Source organism: Lagopus muta, chromosome 10 (assembly GCF_023343835.1).
Source record: "Lagopus muta isolate bLagMut1 chromosome 10, bLagMut1 primary, whole genome shotgun sequence".
Taxonomy (NCBI): Eukaryota; Metazoa; Chordata; class Aves; order Galliformes; family Phasianidae; genus Lagopus; species Lagopus muta.
The window spans coordinates 7,906,325-7,928,961 of record NC_064442.1 but is presented as its reverse complement, the minus strand read 5'-3'; the positions used below and the strand labels follow the sequence as shown (position 1 = coordinate 7,928,961).

At 39.9% G+C, this 22,637-nt stretch overlaps 1 protein-coding gene across 6 annotated transcripts in view; it reads right to left on the bottom strand.

Moving 5' to 3' along the window:
* ARNT2 (aryl hydrocarbon receptor nuclear translocator 2) overlaps positions 1–22,637 on the bottom strand; it is a 93,215-nt gene that overhangs the window by 55,768 nt on the left and 14,810 nt on the right. For 4 of the 6 annotated variants that reach the window (XM_048955980.1, XM_048955984.1, XM_048955979.1 and 1 more), the window contains exons 2-6: positions 17,678–17,789; positions 12,129–12,176; positions 9,168–9,212; positions 6,342–6,555; positions 4,532–4,745 (exon numbers count right to left, since the gene is read on the bottom strand). In XM_048955980.1, the coding sequence (XP_048811937.1) occupies positions 4,532–4,745; positions 6,342–6,555; positions 9,168–9,212; positions 12,129–12,176; positions 17,678–17,789 (633 nt within the window). Of the gene's footprint in view, positions 1–4,531; positions 4,746–6,341; positions 6,556–9,167; positions 9,213–12,128; positions 12,177–17,677; positions 17,790–21,868; positions 22,027–22,637 lie in introns of those variants that run through there. The other 2 variants (XM_048955983.1, XM_048955982.1) reach the window with 2 other exon arrangements.

Sequence of the window (22,637 nt, the reverse complement as noted above, 5' to 3'; positions counted from 1 at the left end):
ACTTGGAAAGCTGACATGGAGATACAAGACAACTCATAGCACAAGAAATCCTGTGCTGAATTTCAGGAAATGCATCTGTTGTAAAGAGAAGTTATTCCTGATCTTGTCTCCCATATGGTTATTTACTGTTAATTGAGCATTTCCCATCTGTTCAGTGCTCTAGAAAGCTTCGCTTTGCTTCTCCACTGGTCTCTGGCATTATCCTCTTTCGAGTTTAATACTGTTTTTTTCTTTTTTACAGACGATTTGGCTCCTACCTACACAATAAGGTTTTTGTGGCTCCACATACGAACTGGTCTGAATAAAAAGCTCTACAGCTAGACAGAAAACTGCACTTGCTGAAACCACCACTAGGAGAATAAGTGTTACTTGAAGGTTCTAGAGACAGGTTCCTCAATCCAATCCTCTGTTCAACTAATTTGGACTCATACTTCCACGGTACTCATGAATCATTGCAAACTGTCACACAATGGTCTTCTCTTCTAAAATAATACCTATCAGCTTAATTTTTGCTGTGTTCTGTCACCATTTCCATCATAAAATTCTACTTTTTTGTACTTATAAAATATGGCAATAAAATATTATGCCAAGACTAAACTTGGCACAGAGGTCCTGTCCAGAAGTAACCTCAATCTTTTTCAGTCAGCAACTGAACTGACTTACACACTTTTAAATCACTTGAAAAATGGAAGTTGTGGAGGTTCTGGTTTTCATTGTCACAGGTACACAGTTTCAGCATCCCTTTGCTACCCAGCCAAAACAGTTTATAAAGACTGCTGAACATGAGTGTCCTGAGCAGGCCTTGTGCAGTACTTCCTTAGTTCAGTTTTTGGGGAATAAATGGAATGGAGGTATTTTTCAGAAGTCGTCTTTCTTACTATTTTACTCAAAGTTCTATGTTCTGTGCCATCAGAGAGTTTTTTGAGTTTTTTTTTTGCAGCAGTTTAGAAGCTCCTGCTTGCACTGGGACTCTGCTATGCCGTGCATTACTCACTCAGTTCACAACCCCCAGCCCCGAACCTGCGTCCTTACCCCAACATCCATCAGTTTCATCAGTGAATCTTGATAACAAAGATGTCTTTGTGAATGGATCCTACTGTAGGTTTTATTTTGTGTATGTTTAAAGTGATTTGCTCTTCCCAGATGCAGGTTTCCAGGAACAAAAAGGGAAAATACATTATTACTTGGAATATCTAGCCCATTCTGATGAATCACATCCATAACACAAACAAGCTTCCTGGGAAGACTGTTTGTTGCTGTCAAGTCTCAGCTGCTGCTGTCTTTTCTAGAGCATTTCAAACCATACACACACACCACAGTTCAGCTTTCCCGTTGCTACAATGTGTTAGCAATTAATGTACAATAAACAAGCAGACAACTGTTCCATTTCCAAAGGGAATAAAATCTCCAAGGAAATAAAATGGAATAGAAACTATCCATCCTTCCCCATATCCTGAGAGTTAAAAATAGAGAAAGCAATTAACTCCACAAAGACATCACGGTTTTAAGTGCATAGTTAAACAGCCACTTCAGTTTGGCATATGCTTTTACTGCTCCTGAAGTCCTGTCCTCTCCTGATCTGTAACTATTCCCTGCTTCTCCTTTGTGCTAGCACAGAGTTCAAGCAACCCCAAGATAAGGCAAGCCAAAGAGCTCTCAACTACAAACAAGGTGGTGTTTTTTTTGCTTAGGCTAGCTTTCAGCTGGGCTGGCCCCTTTATTTGGTACTACACTGAGTCATGGCAAACGCCAAATATTAGTGGGTGAAATGAGGTGAGCATTGCATAAGCTGGTACGACTGCCAAAGAGACGCTCATGCAACCACAGTCCCGGTCTTATTCCTGAGGGTAGAAATGTGAGAGGAAAACTGCTTTCTCCATCAGCTTTTCTCTCTCTTCCCTCTGGCAATGGCAGCCTCACAAGTTCTTGGGGTCTGGAGCATTTTATACATGACATGACTGCTAGGAGGTGCTGGGAAAACCCCAGAAATGCACTGATAATGATCACCGCTGATAACAAGTACAGTCAGAAGACACTGCTCTGATCTGGTGCAAATGAAGGCTCTCCTTTGTCAACATGTTGTCATTAGTTCCTCAGTTTGAGGGCTCAAGGAGAGAGGCTACAGTGTTGAGAAAACAAACCCTGAGAAGGTGAGGAAGAGAGTAAAATTGAAAATCTTAGCACTTCATTACTCTTTCACCAGAAAATCCCTTCTTCTAAGTAGCCCCTGTATTCAACTGCCAGAGGCCACTAAACAATGTGGTTTTTCCTGCTGCCTGTGGTGAACTCCACTTTGGGAAGGAAAATAAATAAGTAAATAAAGAAAGAAATAAAACTTATGGCTGGCTGCCTTGCAGTTTACAGCTCCCTAAAGTCTGCATTGGCCTTTGTTCTTCATGAAACGTAACTTTTGAAAGCCTAGAGAGACTTCAGGCTGCCCAATTGGTTTGGTAAACATTGACTTAGAAGAAGAGCATTTGCCTACTTCACTTGCTTCTAAAAATCACTAAGGCACTCATTATTTCTGTTCACTACAGTTTATTCCTACCTGTTACAATGCTGTTACTCTGAATATGGCTTGTGTCACAGGAAGGAAAGTGGAACTGATTGAACAGACTCTGGAATGACCTTGCTCTCAAAAAGGTATCTCAAGGAGTGAGTGATGCTCCTGACATGCTATTTAAAAGAAAACTGATGCTTAGCTAACAGTCCATAAAGAGAAGTGCTGCTCTTGTTTAATGGTATTTCCCAGGGTCAATACTTGCAGTGCACAAGTAACCACAGTAACTTTGCACAGGAAAACTTGTACAATATCTCTATATAGTTAGGATAAATTGTCAACTGTTCTTCCCTGCACATGCTCGAAAAGGCTGTAGTTACACATATTCAGCAGTCTCTAAAAAGTTATCTTTCTACACCCAGCTGGACTTCACACCTTTAAGAGTGCAGATAAGCAGGCCGCCCTGGCTCTAAACTGGCTGTTTCTCTCACACTGGGAAAACGCTTGCTGCCCTGTGCAGTTGATTTAAAAGAATTCTGTGGCAATCTGACAACTCCAAAAGACTCAGACAGGAAAAAAAGGATTTAGCTCTACAAATACCATTATTTGAACTTCTCTTTCCATTTCCATTTCTTTCATAAAGATGAGTTCAGTGTAAAAAGAAAAGAAAAATGAAAGAAACACAGACTTGGACTTTCAGAACTGCTCAGCATTTCTCTAGTCCTGCTTCAGTTTATGCAGCTTAAGCCCACTAACCATCAGAGCACTTCTGGAAGTCTAAGTGCGACTGTTCAACTGGGTTCTGAAGTACTTCTTAGAGGAAAATGGTAACGTGCATTATAATGTGTAACGTGCTATATAGTAAAAACAGTGACTGTGCTCTTTTGCAGATCTCACATATACATTTTAAAGTGGTACAGAACTCAGCTGTTTTGTTTTGCACAGGTTCCCCTAATCATTTGTTTGGTTTTGATCCATCTGGATTTTTACCATAGAATTTTGCTTTGAGTTTTCAATATGAATAGAGGAAACCTCTGCCAAAACCACATCATATTCAAACCACAGGAAGCCATGAATTTGGCACTGCTTTAACATGGAAGCTGTAAACAGCATGCAGGTTCACTCAAAACTGGTTCACTGTCCTTTGAGTTATGAAACACAACAAAACTTCCAGCAAACCAGGTCAGAAGTCTGAACTACTACAGCAAGGAGAAACTGTGTGTCTTTAACATTGATCAGGATTTGGTTATACGTAATGTTCTCCCAGTTGTAGTTGTTTTCTTTTTTCTTTTAGCTATAAACACATTATATGGAAGAATAAAAAGAGATGCTGAGCTTTCCCTTTTCCAATTTTGAGTTAAAATAGGATTTAGTTACTTCTCATAGCTCTGACATATGCATATTCTATTAAAGAGAGGATAGTTCCCCACTGGCAGCCTCAAACATGAATAACTGTAAAAGCCAGAATTATACGACAAGTATAATACAGTTTTCTGTGTTAAATAACACATTGTCAACTGTAGCTAACTTACACCACTGCTACAGGAGCAGAACTCTTGTTTAAAATCCACATCAGACTTCCAGCTGCCAAACACTAGATTTTTTTTTTCCAGGATTCCCGTTAGAAAACCACAAGGAGCTTTTATGAAAATGGAAAAGTCTGAAGGATGATTTTTCCCTTCAAAATAAACACTGCCATAAAGAAATACACATTTGTAAAGAAGTCACAAGTTCACAGAGGATGAAGGCAAAACAATCTAGATTTCCAGACGATGCCTGAAAACAATTCAGCTTCCAAACCTACCCAAGCCAGAAGTTTGAAGATAGAGCTATATGAAAGTGATTTGACTCAAGTCTAACAAAATGCAGTAATACAAAAGATGACTTATATTACTTCAGTGCCTGCAGGAAAAAGGTATTCTAATCTCACTGAACTCCATTTTTAAGAGATTTGTAAAACAGTTGTTTGAACGGCAGAAAACCTCAGCAGGGATCCGCAATACAACAAACCATGCTTTGGACAAATCTGACCTGTCATAGAGTTTTCAGATGTACACAGCTGCTCCCGTAGCTTTTCCACATCGTCGGGGTGAACCTGCTCATATAATGTGCTGCCAAACCATTCGGACTGCGGCTGGTTGAGCACAGGAGTCACTGAGTCCGATACGTAGATGACTCTCCCAGTCTCCGCTGCAACCACAAACAGGAACCCATCTGCAGCCTCCAGGATAAGATGTTTCAGTTCCTTCCAAGGAAGGGATTTGATTAGAAGGACAGAATGAAAAAGAAATTCAATAACACATCAGCCAGTGCCAAAGAATATTATTTTTTAGAGACTTTAGTAGATGATCAAAACACTGGGAGAAGTTTTCTTTGCAGTACTGAAATAACGGCACATTCAAGTTTGCAGTAAGACATAAACTGACCTTAATAACAACCAAAATTTTGTTTTCCTTTATTGCCTTTCAACAGGTGATCTCAATTCACATTAGGAAAATTAACTAAGTAAAACTTGCTGCATGTTGCATGATTGGTATCTAACATTAAAAAAATAAAAATAAAAGTAATTTAAAAGTACTGAGGAAATTAAGGACTATAACTCATATGGCAGTTTCATCCTTTAATTACATGTCCTGGATAATTTAATTGGAAAGAAATGAACAAGCTCTCCTGTCAGTTTTTGTGGATTTTTTTCCCCTCAGGATAAGCTCTGTTTGTAAATTAAACAGTCACTGGATGGGAGACAGAAACTGTAACATGGGCAAGGATAGGAATCCTCAGCCTCCTCTCCCCTTAGGATGTTTGAGCATAAGAAAGTTGCATCATTTCTTGCTTTCCTTTTCCAATCTGTCCTTCACTTTCAGATACCTACTTGGTCTAGACACTCAACAGCTTGACATGCATATGCAAACGGCTGCATGCATCATGAGAACATGTTACCCTTGGTTAACAGAGCTTAAAAACTTCTCATGTGAAATGATGACAACTATTACTCCAATTCATAGAAAACAAGCTTCACAGCTCTTGCTTGGTGGCTCTTGTGAATGCAAGGGCTTGCTAAGATAGAGCAATGAGTTACTGCATCTGGAATTCAGACAGAGCTTTGGATAATCCATTTCCCAGTTCAGGTATGAGAGCGAGCAAGTGGCAGATACTACCTGGTAAGGTGAGGACTATAACCTGATGAATTCTGCTAAGGCCCCCAAAGAATGAATAACACATCAATACTTATCAGCCTGAAGACTACTGCTGGCTTCAACTTTTTCATCAGAAAGAAAGCACACCAATTCTGAATATATTCTAAATAAAAAATTCAATGCTGCACTATTCAAAGGATAATGAGACCTGCTATGAATATATTATTAACAAAGATTAAAATAAATTCTGTCATTCTTCAAGGTTCAAAAAAAATTGCAATGTTAAGCAAGCAAGGTGTCGTACCAAAAAGCAGCTGAATGGCACAGCACCTCCAGAGGCACACTTTAGGAAAGCCAAAATAAGTAGAGATGTGAATACTAAGAAGTCAGCAGCAGCTGCTGTTTCTCTAACAGAAAAAAAAGTATTGCCTCTAGCCATAACTTACACATGTAAGTACTTAAATTGTTCAGACCACAAAAATGCACATTACACCCATAGGACTTCACAAACAGTGAAGACTGTAGGAATTTCCAGTGCATTCAGTCAAACACAGTTTTTCTTCAAGTACTGGGTGCACCTTCCCTCTTGCACTAAAAATGTAACCAGTAAAGTACCCCAGATATTACAGATGGGATCCATCACAGCCCAGTTCAGCTGCCTAGAACTCCTTACAGAACAAACAGACATTTGTGAAAAGATCTACCTGTTCCGTAAGAAACGATGGCTTGTAAGCTCCATCGGTAGATTTGTTCCCAGTGCCCCTCATTGATTTCATGTGTGAAACAGCCATCCGAAGGATTGTCAGCTTGTCAGGCTTACGAGCCAACGCGCTACACGTGGGCACCATGTCAGACAGCTCCGTGATGTACTGCGTCATCTTATTTCTTCTGCGCCTCTCAATTTCACTGTGATTCTCCCTGATCGTTTAGAGAAACACCAAACCAACAGAAAAACAGACGTAATCAGTGTGAGATTTTCAAATGGAGGTAAGAGATCGTAATACTTTACACTTGTTTTGTAGTTACCGTGTCAGGAGAGGAAAGTGCTTTACAAAGCTGAGCATTGCTATCTCTCAGTTTATTCTCTCAGTTAAAATCCAGGCCACAGAAGGACGATTTGCCTATAGCTGTGGAAGAACTCAAATTTCTATCCTGTTGGTTCCTGTTTAGTTTCCTTTGGTTTAAGGACAAATAATAGAAGTGGAAAGATTTGAGGTACACCTGCCAACTCCTGCCAAAGTCCTGAATTTGCTGAAGTTGTGATGCACCACACACCTTCCAGACCTTGCTCAAGGTGTTGGCTATGCTTACAGGAGGCCTCCTATAGAGGAAAGCTCTCACTAGTAACTGGATCACATCTCACTATGTAGGGGAAAAAACCCTGTGTCCCAGCTGAAAACACCCACTTAATGATGACAAAGATCTCCATGTCCTCTAATGCTGTGTGCCAAGTCCAGCCTCCCAGTACACTTCACTTGCAGGGAAACGCTGTAGGATCAGACTGCAGAACTGAGACCATATATGGTGTAACACCACATTAAATAAGTATATATATAAAAGAAATACACAAGACAGCAAGTAAACATCTGGCTCATCAGACATAGGTCAGAATTGAAGACAGAAACAAACTAACACAGCAGGGAAGTAACAGTGACAGTAGTTGATGCTGCCCCGCTACAGGCTGAGCTCCGATGTTCTCATCCTTTATAGAAAACATATGACTGAGTTGGTGAGCCAACTGAGAATTCTCAAAACTGACAGTCACCAAAGCCTGCCAGAATTGAAGATCTCAGAGTTCAGTTTTCTCTTACTGTAAGTCACCACTGTCTGATTGCTATCAAGGAATTACACCAGTATATACAACTGAGAGAGATGGTCCAAAGAGACCTAGAATCCTTCAGTGCCTAGCACTTATTTTTCACATACTGTACCTGTCAGATGGCAGCTAAATACAAGTATACAACAGGTATGTGATGCTTCAGATGTCGAAGCAGCATCTTCCACTGATTTCAATGAGCTCTGCATGGCTTTTTCTTGTGGGATCTCTGGCTGATCCAACAAGATGACATGGTGATCACATGGAGAGTCCACCAGCACTGATCAGTATGATAACACAACTTTAAAAGAAATTCCAGCATTCTTTGAAATTGAACGTTAAGAATGACCATGAAAGGCTTGGCACATTTTGCAATAAGTTTGATAGTAGAGCCTTTTCTTAAAATGAGAAGAAAAATCCAGGCTGCAGTATGCTGCTTTCTGAAATAAAGGAATGCACGGGCTTGCCCTACTTTACAGCATATAACCTCCTTCCTGCACATACCAGTGTTCCATGCAAGAGGCACTTTCTACAGGAATGCTATGTGTTAGGGCTACATGCAGTTACTATTCCCACTGATGCCTACACTACTACACCAATACTCATGAAATCAAGGAATGTATAAGGCCTGCAGTGACAGGCCACTGTGTTTTAGTAAATTACATGCAGTCCTTTGGAAAAGGTCACTACTGATTTAGCTATTTATTACAACTTAATAATGAAACTTTCCACTTCAAAGGGCTGACACAGAGCCTTTGCGTGGTCTGTACATCTGTGGGAGAGAACAGAGCCTGTGAGAGCTGGACTGTATGCACACAAAAGCAGAATATCTTGTGTGACAATGTGCATGTACGTAACAGCATGTGTGTACAACTCAGCATACATATGCAGATAAATATGGGCAAAAGAAAGAAAAATGCATTTTTACACGATGAAATCTTGATCTAAGTTCAGCATTTTCACAGAAATGGTAACTGAGAGACAAAAAACACAAACACTCAACACATATTTTACATTTACAAATATATATTCCCCTATCTGCCACGAAATTCTCTTGATACTCCCAATCAATTATAAACAACTATTGTAAAGAATAAACACACAGCAAAAGAGAAGAAAAAATAAGAATATTCAATAGTCCATTTTATTTATGATCATAAAAAGTAATAGCACGTTAACCAATTGGCTATGAAAGGGATCAACCAAACAGAGCTCTGAAAGTTTCCTGAAGCTAGCTCAAACTTAAACTCCTAAAAGACAGATCGTGTTCCTTTTCCAAAAGGGCCTGCCCATGGAACCCTGGCATTCATAAGCATGCATTCACTATGATGTCCTAATTCTGTAATTTCTAACTTTGTTTTTGCATGGAAGTTTTGGAGGAACATTACATTGTGAGAGATTGTGGGAGCTGATTCAAACCCACGAAGGTCCAAGGTTAGTGTTGCTGACTTCAAGAATTTTTAGATCAGCCAACCCTTTCTACTTTTGATCAGTCAGAAGGGCATCATAGAAAACAAAAATGGGGAAAAAAATCACTTTTGATTTTCCTTCTTTGTTCCTGGCCATCCTTTTCGTGTCAGCAGTACTTTGATCATCTTCCCACCTAAAAACAAAATAACCAGCTCTCTAAGCTAAGGCACACATACTGAGATGTTCTGGATATGACCATTTCCTTCTTTTCTCTCAGCAGGAGATCTCTCAGGAACATGCCTACCTTGCAAACTTTTCCTTATCACCAGATATTTGATCACCATCATACCTATAAACAAAAGACAGCAAGTAAATTCACAAGGGTTATACATTTAGGAAAGTCAACACGCAGCAAAAAGCAAAGAGGTTCACAACTGCAAACTATTACAAAAAACAGCAAGAAAAATGAGGGCATGAAAATGATAAAGCAAAGAAACTATGGAGCTCAATGGAACTTCCAAGCCACGCCAATTCAAAAACTTCCTTTGTACATTTAAAAAAAAGTTGAAGATACATTTCATTGGATTTATGCAAACACTAACATACACTCATCACTTGGGAAACTTCACAACCAGCACCGGAACAGAAAACACCACTGAGCTTCTACCGACAGCAGCCCATGAAATATTCATTGCTATGTTGGAAGTGAAAGAGAGTTATCTTTTCCAGATTGCAACCACAACTCAGCAGAGGGCACTGATGGTCTACAGATAACACAGCAGGGCAGAGAGACACACACTTAAGTGCAATGCATTATACAGAGATGCCTTCAGAAAAAAAAGCTCTAGTAGGTATCTACACTGTACCACTTGTTGGAAAGACTGGCAAAAGCTGGGCAGGCATGAAACTGCTGGGTGAACAGAAGTGAAATTATAACTGGCTTAGATCCCTAAAAGTAAGCAGATACCTCATTCCTTTCTGAATGGACAGAAGTCTGATGCCTAAACAGATACTTGCAGCAAATCAATGAGGATATCCAGATCCATGGGACATCAGCCCCATTGATTAAACCTTCAGTCTTTCTGATGTGTTGTCCCAGAGACAGGCAGCAATGCAACATTTCATTGAAAAATAATATGCTCCTCATATACTTTTCCTATGAAAGGCATCAAGCCTTTGAAATTAAGTTTGCTAAAGAAGTTACAAAAAGACATATTTTTGCACCTAGAAAACCATATTTGGAGAAATTAAAACTCTTGCTCCAAAACAGAATATGTAGGTTCTTTAAAACACAAAAATAAAACAAAATAAGCAAAAGGCTTTTTTAGAACTGAGACTATTACTACTTCAACAGCAAAGTCAGATATTCTATCAGAATTGCACCTTTCTAAAACAATGTAACTTACTGCTAAAGAGAGTCTATGGAGCTTCCACACATTACCTGATAAGTAAAGATGGTGTAAGAAAGCATCTTTTCTGTTCTAAAATACTAATTATTTTCCTTTTTTTCCTTCACAAATGAGTTGAAAGTAGTTTTAAGTAGTCAAAACATACAAAATCTTCTGTGAGACTTATTTTCCTTCCTCATTAAATCTCATTCACACTCTCATGCCAAAGCATAAGCGAGACTCAAGCTGCACTCCTTTCATTTAGCACTAGCACCCTCACAACATTCAAGTGAAAAGTCACTTTCTTCCACTTGACTCTGCCCAGAGAACATACAGTGCTCGACGAAGTTTAAACAAAAAAACAGATTCAATGAGGAATTGCCATATGCCATTAGGTGAGAAGTAACATGCATCTTCATGTGCCCATGACAAGCCATGCAGATACCTGAGCTGGCTGGGAACTCCCTGAGAAGTAAGGTGTGTTAACCCACATGGAGCACCATGCTAACACCACTACCTACAGAGCTGCCCTAGCTTGCAGTTTGCCTGCTCACCCTCATCTGGCTGGTTGCTCAAGATGCTGCTGCTTCCACTAATCTTTTCTCCTTTCCAGCCCCACAGCTGACCTCTCTGAGTGGATCCTTCCCGAGGTACTCCATCTCTGCACTGTTCTTCTGTACCTTCTCCAAAATCCATCTGGGATTTCTACAGCGTTTAAGATTTAAAAATCACATTTTGATCTGGCATCTAAAATCTGAGACGTAGCACAGCACATCATACTTCTGCAAAAAAAAAAATTATGGAACTACTGGCTCTCCCCCCCAAATTTTCAAAGGCTGAAGCCAGGGCAGAGGCAGACAAAAGTGCATGTAGCGCTGTGTCTAGAAACCCTGATGCTTGTACAGGCACAAATTAGGCCTTAATGGTCGTGAATTGGCAGCAGGCATCTTCTAGAAAGTGTTATGACTAGCCCTCAGACCATCAGTTTTAGTACCACAGGCTGGAACATGCTTTCAGGAAATGATAACAGCTGAACATGAGCGCTGCTGGTCCCATCCACAAGGTTACACTATGGTGTTACAGCACATCTTCAGCATACTTTTCTTTCAGACTGGCTAGGATGATTATGTTAAAACCCTACAGTGACAGCTGTGCTTGAATATGTCTGCAGCTATATAGCTGCAATTACAATTTGAGTAATTAGCAGTTATCTGTAGGCCTCAAAGCACCTATTCCAAGAGTAGCCACTTGGTTTCTGATGAAAAAAATGCAGATAGTGTGATCAGAACAAAAGGAAAAGTGAAAAATGGCAATGATGCTTTAATGCTTGTTTTTATTTCTAGCATAGAATATTCCATGTTAACTATAATATTAATATTTATTTTGGCAATTTTTACTATCCAGTTACACTTAATGGTACATAATGAGCTTTAATCTCAAAAAAACAACCAATCCTCGCCTCTAGGATCTGTCGTATTGTCTTAAAAAGTAGTTAACATCTGAACTAAGTTCAAAATAAAATTCATTTTCAGTGGCAGGAAGACAACTTCAGCAATGTCAAATAACCAAAATTCATTTACAGCAGCTGAAATACTAAGCCACATCAAATGAGAAAGATTGCAATTTTTAGCTGCAGATGAAATTATTATGACAAAGCAAACTGTCAGCTTTGCAAGCCAACAGCTACATTGAGCAAATTTCCGCCAGTGTGCCTAACCTGCAGAGGAAGCAGGTAAAAAGCTAACTAGAATTTAAGACAAATTGCGTGGCTACAGGCTGAAGAAGCTGCCAACAGACTTCAAAATAGCAGCACTGAGAAAGCTGTCTTCCTCCACTGAAAGAGTCAACAATTTGGCCAACTCCTTATGAAGGCTCACCTTGAAAATTTGCTGGGTCCCTCCCCATCTTCATCATCGAAATCCATCCTGTAAAATGAAGATTTCCAAATATGTAATCATGAAATTGGCAATGGTGATATACACATTCAAGCCAGCAGTTCTCAATCTTGTTTAGTTTGTGTTAATTGGAGGTGTTAGTGACCGTAGATTCAGTCTCATGCTCTCCAGATCCTCTGAAAGTAGCTCAGGATGGAGCCAGGAATACAAGGAACACAAGTTAGCAAACAACAACAAATAAACCCTCACTCTGTTCTACTCTTCAAAAATCTGCACCACCCACATTAACAAATAATAGAAAATATTAGACAATAATAATAAACAAATAATAGAAAATGCAGCTCCTGTGAAGTGGTGATAAGAACTCTCTCTTAAGCCTGATAGAAGCCTTCAGAAAACAGTACAGACTCCACATAAGAACTGAAATTCTGCTTAAAGAATATAAAGTTCTGCAGGTACACACTGCTCTTACCCCTGTTTTAAAGATCACATTGGAGGTAAAGCAGAATGAACTCCCAGCCTCTCTGCTGAGAGGATTACGTACTTTGCCTCTATTGATTTTAACTGTGATACGTTCTTTAGCCCTATACAACCACATCTCACAAGAATTGCCAGCCAGCCTGCAGATGGCAATTACATTGCCGTCCTCATCTAGGCCAAACTGAAGTGACCTACGGGTCTACTTAACTTACCTTCCTCGTGTGCAAGACTTCCTTAAGTCAACAGAACGAGCTTCTCCTTGGGCCAAATCCCAGCCATCTAGCTGGGCTGCTCTGGAGCCACAAAAAGCAGGAACCTTTCCTCATTTGTAATGCAGTGAGACTGGGAAGATTAACCTCCTAAATTAGCCAACTGCATTACTCTCCTATGTCAGGCAGCATGATCATCTCCTTCCTGCTGATGTTAAGTTGCTACAAATTCTGTAGAAGTAGTAATGTTTCCAAGCAGTTTACCACCACCTCTACGAAGAGGTGGACGAACAGACATCCCATTAATAACAGAGGTGACTTTGGCATTACAACAGACTAAGAACCAAGCCAATATAAAATTTTCAGATACAATTATTGTATTGGTATATTAATTTTAATAAAGAAGTATGTTGGTATGATGGAGACTTGAGCAGCCACATAAAAGCAATTCATGTAGACTGAAAATCAGTTCCGTTTTATAAAGGGTTTTGTTGAGCTTCTTCACATCCTAAGTTTTCTAACATTTCAATGTAATAAATTTGATATAATTACCAATTCAACGTCTCTACCACTTCACGTTAACAATAGGTATGTCATATTAACTGCAAAACTCTGCAGAGTGACAACGATATTTATCTCAATATTAAAAAACGTTTCAAATTAAAAATTAAGATTTGTATGCTCAGAGTGTCGGAACAATGGTGTAAGAACTCTTCATAATTAAATGAACATACAGCAGTATGTGCCCCATCTAGACAGTACAGCCTTGCTTCCTTATTTTGACATCAAAGACAGACTGGTCTATAAAAGATGCATCTGACTCACAGCAACCTACGTTCAATCAGAACACAAGCAGCAAATATGTAAAGGAATTGGGAACAGCAGAGTAATATTTTCCAGATGGCAATAGTGGTTATTCGTTGCTAGAGGAAGCGGGGAGAAAATCATTTTCCCAAAGGAGTCTTAAGAAGAAATACATCTTTAACTTGGTTAAGTTTGATGAAATCATCATTTTCAGAAGAAATTGCATTTTTGCTCACCCAATTATCACCAAATCCACCCTGTAAATCACTTCCCTTGGCAGTGACCTCACAGCTGCATTGTGCAGAACAACACCGACCTCCAGCGGCCAGCCACACGTCCTGTGCTATGCCAGGACCCTTCCTCAGAGATTGAGTTGGGATGAATTCATTTTGTGTTCCCTTTTTCTTCTGCTCCAATACACTAGGATTATATGCCTTGGTATTTTCTTGGCTTCCCATGAAATACTTCAACTGAGCGCTAAGAGATGAATTTCCCCGTCACCACACCGAATCAAATATTGGCTCTACTGCATTGAGTCTATTTTATTGTTTCTAAAACGCAATACAGAAAATGACAGAGAAACTCATGAGGCTCAGCCTTGTTGCCCATGCTGTACGCACAGTCCCACTCACCCATTTGGAAGTAACTCATCAGTTTATCTAAGTGTCTGGATATCTGTTTCTCCTCTTACGAGATTCTGATTTTTCAACTTCTGTAGGTCATTCCTATCATACTCGCAGTAGGTTCACCACAGTCTGCTACCAGAATGCAGCAGACTCAAGTCTTTAAGATCTTTGCTTTGTAAGACTACTAGAAAATCTCAACTTTTTTCCAAGTGAAAAAAAAAAAAAAAATTACATGAAGTTCATAAAAATGTCAATATTTGTAAAAATGGAAGTGTATCCCTGTCCCACTGTTGTTAATAAACAAGTTTCCCAATTTTGGTGTGCAGCATGAAATAAATCTCAGGTTAAAATCCAGTGATTTCAGCTCCCTGACTGAATCACTGCATCTGCTCTACAGTAAGCCAGGCTGAAAGATAGGGAATCAGCTGCAACCTTTAGCTCAACACAGCAAGATGCAACAAAATAATATTCCGAAAAACTCCTCTACCCTGGCAGATAAAATCTTCTGTTCAGACAGAATATACTGCACATTAGCAGAGCAGTGGAAGCAGCCTCAAAGAAGACAAATGATGTAATTTCAGAAGTCACTGAAGGAGTATCTTATCATCATTTAAAATTCCCATTAAAAAGAGACTTTAAGAAAGAGCTGCACTGCACTCTTTTGTTTTGAAGAATATAAATCTTGTTTTCCTTTGTCACACTGATCACATCAATCTGTGAAAGGAATTGACTTATGAAGTACTTACTAAAACACATTTTCCACAAGAAGACATGTGAGCAATATAAGTAATATGACAAAAATATGCTTTTTATTTGTATTTAATTGGAAACATTTCCATACAAAAAAAACAAACTAAAAAAACAAACAAACACAAGGAGGTTCTGCACAGGTTAAAAAACGAGATGGGAAAGGATTTGAACACTGAAGCAAAATGGCTATGTAAAATTCCTAAGCAATGCTGAGTATGTTCAGCATGGGAAGGGGCAGAGCTGAGCTGTGTACGGAGTGTGCACTGCAGCCCCTCGTGCAGTACAAGGTGGGGGGAGAGACGGGGGAGCGGTCAGTCCTGCTCAGATCTCCCAGTGCTGCATTAGAGAAAAGACAGGAGCGTGTGATGGAATGGAACAGAAGCAATGCAACTGTAAATACACAAGAACTCAGCCTTTCATGACTGCAGAAAAAGCCCCTTATCCTCCAATACAGCAAAGCCTAAAGAAGAACTGCCTTATGTGAGGAAGTTATTGATCACAGCGATGTATTAGCTTACACACTACGAGGCTCTCACTTTTTTCTACGAAGCACTCGGTATAATCTGTAGAAAGGAAAAATATTTTTCTGAGCTGTCAATGAAGCTGAATGCCTGCACCACAGAAACACCTCCTGGATAGCCAATGAGCTCAAACTGATCTACATTCAAGACCACGCAGCAATTATTCTGCCAGCTTGCCTCAGCAATTATGAGAAAAGAAACAATTTTCAGAGATAACTGAAGCTAGAAAAGACCACTGCGTTCAGAGCTATATTCCTTTATGCCTGACACAAAGCACTCATTTCTAAAACGCCCAAGGATTTAGGTGCATAAAGATGCACCACCAGGGCAGTAATGAAAGGACCAAGTGTTAGCTGCAACTTTGTTCAAAGAGACGCTACAAGGCATCAGACACAGCAGGCATTCTTTCCCTCCAGGCCTGAATACTGCACAGCAAAGGAAAAAAAAATGCACCCCCGGCTCAGGCTTGAAGAAGGGCTGCTGGTTTAGAGCCACAGTGCACAGATGAAACACCACAGTCTGGGTATAGCTGCAAATTCATACTATCTTATTCACTGAATTTGCATATTAAATACATTTCAAATAATTTGATTTTATGTTCCTCCCATCCTCCCTCACTCCCCTTCCTTGCAAATAGATTGAGGATATTTAAAATGCAATGTTTAGTGTACAGCTTTCAATTAATTATCAAATCAGTACCTAGTATAATCAGAAGATTTCACAGTTAGTAGCATCAATCCTTTGCAACCACAATTTGCAAGCCGGTGTGCATACTTGTGTGGCTTATGATCAAAGAAAAAAGAGATAAATATCCTTTAACCCAAAAGCACAAGAGGTTATATATGCTATGTAGCAATGAAAAGTTGCTAATGCTCTATTTCTTCTACTGAGGCTTGAACAGGCTTTGTCACTAAAATGTTTCCTACCATAAATGCCTGTCAAAAACAGATTTTGGGTAATTTTTCCAAGCAATCTTATACAATTGGCTCAGCACATGGAAGCACACTCAAAGGGGAACAACCATCCTATCCGAAGGAAGATCCTGCCCCAGAAAAAAACCCCACAAGCCCAATCGTGTGCCCAAGTTAAGGTCCATGTTCTCCTTCCTCAACTCGTTCCAGGAGCAAGGCTCCAGCACTGCTCCTCAACACGGCACCCAGGACTGGATGGCTCTCACAGGGAATTAGGGCTTCTCACCAGGTGCCTGTCAGTTAAGATTTTATTCACATTACCATTCATTCCGAGCCCTTCCACTGCAATGCTTAGGACTAAATATAAGACCAATCGATTTCGTTTGCAGGCAGAATCGTACCAGAGAGAACTCTGGGAAAGAATCACCTACAGATCATTACTTGTGATAAAGCTTTTTTTATTTAAAAAAAAAAAAAAAAAAGTATTTTTGATAATATTAGAGAGTGATTTGTTGTTCTTCTGTAGCTCTCAAGACACCTTTCTTCTAATACAGATTACTACGATTCTATGAGATGCACAGAATAACCTGGTGTGGAAAAGCTATGGCTACATCACATCAACTTTTACATTTGGAAAAAACAGATTTTTTGCTTTAGCAGGACACTCAAGTAGGTGAGGAGCTCAACTTGATTTAGGCTCCTTCTCCCAAGCTGGAGAGACTCTGCTGCAGTTCCACTAAGGCTTAGAATGTCACAAACCACAAACATCGAACAGAGAGGCTGCTTATGCTTTCCATGTACCTGGGACTATAAAGAAAACATTCTCAACAGAAGGCATCTATTTGAGAGATTCCAGATCCACTTTTCAGATGAAGTTGGATAGCAGGCACGCACAAGCAAGAACAAATCTTGCTACCTTTATTCACATGATGAATTCTTCTTGAGATTAAACAGATGTAGGCAACGTGCAATCGTTACATGAAAAACAGCCACAGGATCCAAATTCTGCTTCTGGATGCTTTGCCAAATCCGAAAAATCTTTTGAAGTGTGCAAAACAACAAACAGTACTCTTATCAGCAAGTTTGATCTTGCAGGAAGAGCAGATACATTGAAGAGAAAAACAGAACACCAGTGACTAATGCCATAAGACAGTTACCTACATCAACATTACATAACAAACATACATACAGATGGATATTTCCAGTTTCAGCCCTGAAGACATGCCTTACCCAGAGCGTCGCTTTCCCCCTCTGGAAGGCATGGACCCTGCCATTCTCACTTGGCCGCTTGCCATCGGTGCCACTGGCAAGGCCACCGAGCCAGGAATATCAGATGCCATTTCTGTAAGACAGAAGAGGGAAAGAGAGAGAGAAAAACCTTTAATCCATCGCCCCCAAGTAGACAACGGCAGCGACAAAATTAGAGAAAAGCTCTTTCAAAAACAAGCAGGGAAAAGCTTTCCTTTTTTTCTCCTCTAAGAGAAAGAAAAGCTCTCCCACCAAAGCCAAGCAAATTTTCAGCCCTCTTACAACAAGTCTAGGTTTGTCAATAGCCATTAAGAGTGCCTAGGAGGCAGATAAAAGAACACAGTGTACAGCAGGTCTCTCTCTATTTTAGTTTACCTGAAGCTGCTACAGCTCAGCTTCTCAGATGGGCTGCATTTCCAAGACAAATGTAACTGTAGGTACTAAGAAAAATAAAACTTCAGAGACATCTCAGTCCTTCAAAGAAGTCAGGAGTTTAGAGTAGCAATGAATTCCCAGGTGATGCTTTTGTTTTTATCACTTACATTCTAGCAGTATTCCAAAGACCAGGCTGAACTCAGGAGAGCTGCAAGCCTTCCTGTATTTCAGCTTGGCACCTGATAGAGCTGACCCAAGCCCCAGACACAAGCATTCACCCCTGTGCCAGAGCTCCATTCCTGGAGGTGCTCAAGGCAAGGTTGGATGGGGTCCTGGGCAGCCTGATCCAATGCCTGATATTGTGGTTGGCAGCCCAATCCAATGCTTGATATTGTGGTTGGCAGCCCTGCACGCTGCTGGGGGTTGGAATTAGATGGTCCTTGGTTGGTCCCTTCCAACCCAAGCCACTATATGATTCCATGATACAGCCCCAGCTTAATGACATCCTCAACCCCAAATCTTTGACCTGAGAATTAGCAACAGCACACATCTGACACCTTCAGACCACTAATGGCAAGTATTTTTACAACCTATTAGTAGCAGTCTATTACAGTTTTAAAAAAGAAAAATGGACTATAACATATTTATATCCTTTTCTCTTGTTCCATGGATCAGACATTTTTATCTCTGTGCAGCTCCTATAAAGCATGCAAGCAATTAAAACTTTTTAAATGCAGATAAGCTACACTCACTTTGGAGGTAAAAATCTAGTCACAACATTTAATTATCATGAAAGAAAATCTTCCATCCAACTTTTTTTTTTTTTTAAAGTTGGCTGGGAATCCAGAGCTACAGACATATTTATCTGCTAATGGAAAGCAAATCTGTTCAGAAATCCTGCCATTCTTCCCAGCAAATAAGTACAACAGAACTTCAATTACGGAATCCATGTTTCCTTCATTATGTTTGGAGAGCACTTCATCTCTGCCACACTTTACATAAATTCATTATGCAGCATTATGCATTTCAAATAATACCATTTTATCTGTTCAACGATTTCATGAATTTCTTCTGGTGCATTTACTTCTATTAACTCCTTTTCAAATAAAAAGCAACAGCAAAATACCCATTCCAGTGTTTTTCAAAATGTGCAAGGGCAAAGCGACCTCTGCCTAGATTACCACACCACAGAGCCCTGCTGTCTCCAAAGCTTCAGTACATGGAAACACTGCATTAATGTATATTAACATATTTCCATATAAATGAAAGCATGAGCTTCTAAACAACCAGTCAAACTATTTTAAGGGAAAAAGAGTACTCCTAGCATTCTAATGTCGATAACTCACTTGTAGCATTCAAACTCACATTTCATGAACGTAACCGGAGGTCATTTTGACACACTCTGCTGACTCATTTATTAAAACAGATGGTAAAAATGCCATAAATCTACCTGCAAAGTGTCCCTATCACTCAGAAACACATTTTGGTATAAATCATCAAGATTTTTCTTTTTAAGCAGTAATCATAAAAAAAAAAAAAAAAAATCAACTGAGTGGCATTTTAAGAGTGAAAGCAATCCTGTATTTGTAATTGGGATGAGAAATTCTTGTACCTTCATTTTCCTCAAGCATAAAATAAAACTGATGACAAACCAAAAGAAGGGGAGGATTCATTTCCTCTTAAATGTCTAGAAGTAAGAGATGATTGCTGAAGGTAACATTATTGAGCAACAGAACAGAAACGAAGCACCATCCTATGCACATTCATCCAGATTAGATTGAGTAAACCTCTCTTTCCCCAGGTCCCTGATTACTCAGGCAGATGCCTGACCTAGCACTGCAGAACCAGGTGCTACATTGGATAAACAATAATCAGATAAATAAATCAATAAAAGGATTATGTTCCAGGCCCACGTCCATACAGATGTTAGTGCTGATGCCCAAAGAAGTGCTTCAGCAGCAATGAAAATTAGGAAAGAAGCTGTTCTCTTTCCGAGACTGGATCTTCAAGCAGACTTTCCTCCTGCCAATAGAAATGAGACAAACAGTGCCTACTGTACCCCAAATTAAAACAAGAATGTAAAGGTATGAGTTCAGAAAGTAAAACAATGTCACACTGAATGGTCAAGAAAAAGCATCAATAACCATCACAGCAGTACTCAGAAAAATCATCTAAAACAAGTTTCTTAGAGTTGAATGAACATTGCTTTTCTACTGAGAAATATACACAGTATTTTGGATGGAAATTAGAAAGTGACCTACAGCTCTGCCAAAGGGCACAGAAACACTATGAAAATAGAACTCACCAGAACACACTTTAGTGGATATTCTGTTCAGAGCAGACAACCTTCAAGGCCTCACCTCTTTGCTGTCCTGCCTGGCACAGGACCTGGCTCTGCCCTGCTCCTCATACCCACCCTGAGGAGCCCTAAGGAGCCATGCTAACCCAGAGATAGCATCAGGGTGCACTGTAAAAGCAGCATTCGTTCTTCTTTTTCTTTCAGAATTAAATTTACTGCTGAACACGTTCAAGCCCTGATATTACACTTTCCTCCAGCACTGCACGTATGTCACTCCAAAATTATTTATGGATTTTTTGTGGCGGGGGGGGGGGGGGGGGGGGGGGGGGAAGAAAGCATACATTAAAAATAAGCAGGTAAAATGTAGGAATCCAGCCCCAGGAAACTCCAAGCTCATCTCAAAGTGTTGTAGAGATGGGACAGCTGTAGGGATCTGCACACACTTTGCACAGCAGAAGGCACGAAGCGGCTCAGTGCTGTGCAGGGATACCTTGCAAGCACATGCAAACCGCAACCACGAGCACCACTGGAGGGATATCAGCTGGGTTAATCTGGACCCTCCTCTCAAGTCTGAGATTATTAAATCAAGGCTCATTTACCCAAACTTAACAAATTAAACCCAAACCTCAAGCCCCTGGCCTAGAGGAGCTGTTACAGCTGTTACCCACTTAGCAGACTTGGGAGCTCTGACATTAACTTTAAGGACCAGGCTCTGACAGGTCAGATATCACTGAGTGCGCTCTGCTCCTCACAGGGCTCTTCTATCCCCCAGTATTTAGTGTAATAAACAGAATTAAAGGCAGACACTGGTATCTGATTAAACTGATAAGATTCTACTTATATAAACACAAACGTAACAGATTTCTACCTGCAAATCCATAGAATGACTGAGACATCACTTACCTCAAAGGAAATGTAGATCTAAGGCTAAATGAAGAATTACGCATGCACCCTCTCCCCTTACTAGCAACATCCAGACATTTTATATGTTCTGAGAAAACAGATTTCAAAACCTTCCTGGTATTTTTCGTACTCTAAAGTCATTCAGGAGTTTGATGCATGTCAGCAAAGAGGTTCTGATTGCAGTCAATTGCAGAAGGGGATTTCTGCTTAGCACAGAGACATTTAAGAATAAACCAAATCATATCTCTTTTGAATATGGCAATGAACATATGAAGCCATCACACAGCCAAAAAAATTTCACAGAAACACCTATGCTAAAACCTAACTATATATTTAGTCATTGCATTTGCATGTTAACCACATTATAAAATGAAAGATCTCTTTCAGAGACCATAAAAATTACAGTGCTTACATTCTTTTTGATAACTCCGCTAAATACTGTTTTATTGAATTTCACTGCCAGATACTTTAAATAGATCCCAGATCAGAAAGATCTGCTGCACTGAGAGAATAAGCAGGAAAGCAAAAACATCCCCTTCTATGTTCTTTAAGACAATTCTCACAGCAAATAAATCAGGAAATACAATAAATCCCACCTTTAGAGAAGGCTCTTTCAAAGATGCTATTTCTTCCCTGCGAGCAACACCTTCCTGGAGAGGGATTTTATCCGCATATAAGAAGTGTCAGAAACCTCTGGGAAGAAATGTAGCAGCATTGGTATTCTGCTCAGAAAATGTCATCACAGATCTGTTTACCTTAACTGTGGACCATGATTCAGCCAGTGACAACCGTCTTGCATACTGATCAATTTATTTGCAGCAAAATTACTAACATTTTCTACTTTAACCATTTAGGTTCTGGAACTGGTTACTTAGATAGGGAGAGCTTTTAGGATTAATAGATAAATCTTGCTTAATTTTACACTTTTCCATTTAGCAAGATACTCCGTATTTTGAGGGGGGGATGCCCCCCTCATAATCTTGAAGAAAAATTAGGGCACAGTGAGTTGTTATCAAAGAAATGCTCCTTTCTTAAGAATTTAAATGAAATTTCTCATCCTTCTGCATCACAAGTGAATTCTAAGGGGAAAAATGATGCAGTTAAGCCAGTCATTTTGGGGGACCAGATCAGCAACACAGTCAGAAACCATACAAGAGATGCCCTAACTAATGGTCAAAGACCACTGTCTTTGCCATGACCCCAGAAAAAGCACTAACAGCTATCAGGGCAACGCAGCAAATCTATCAGGCATCTAATATGTCCCACCAGTAGACTGGGAGAACAACAGGTGAAGCCACAGGGCTGAAACTGTTTGCGGTGCTTCTGCAATTCATCGCTGTGCCCACAGCACGCATTGGGGAAGTC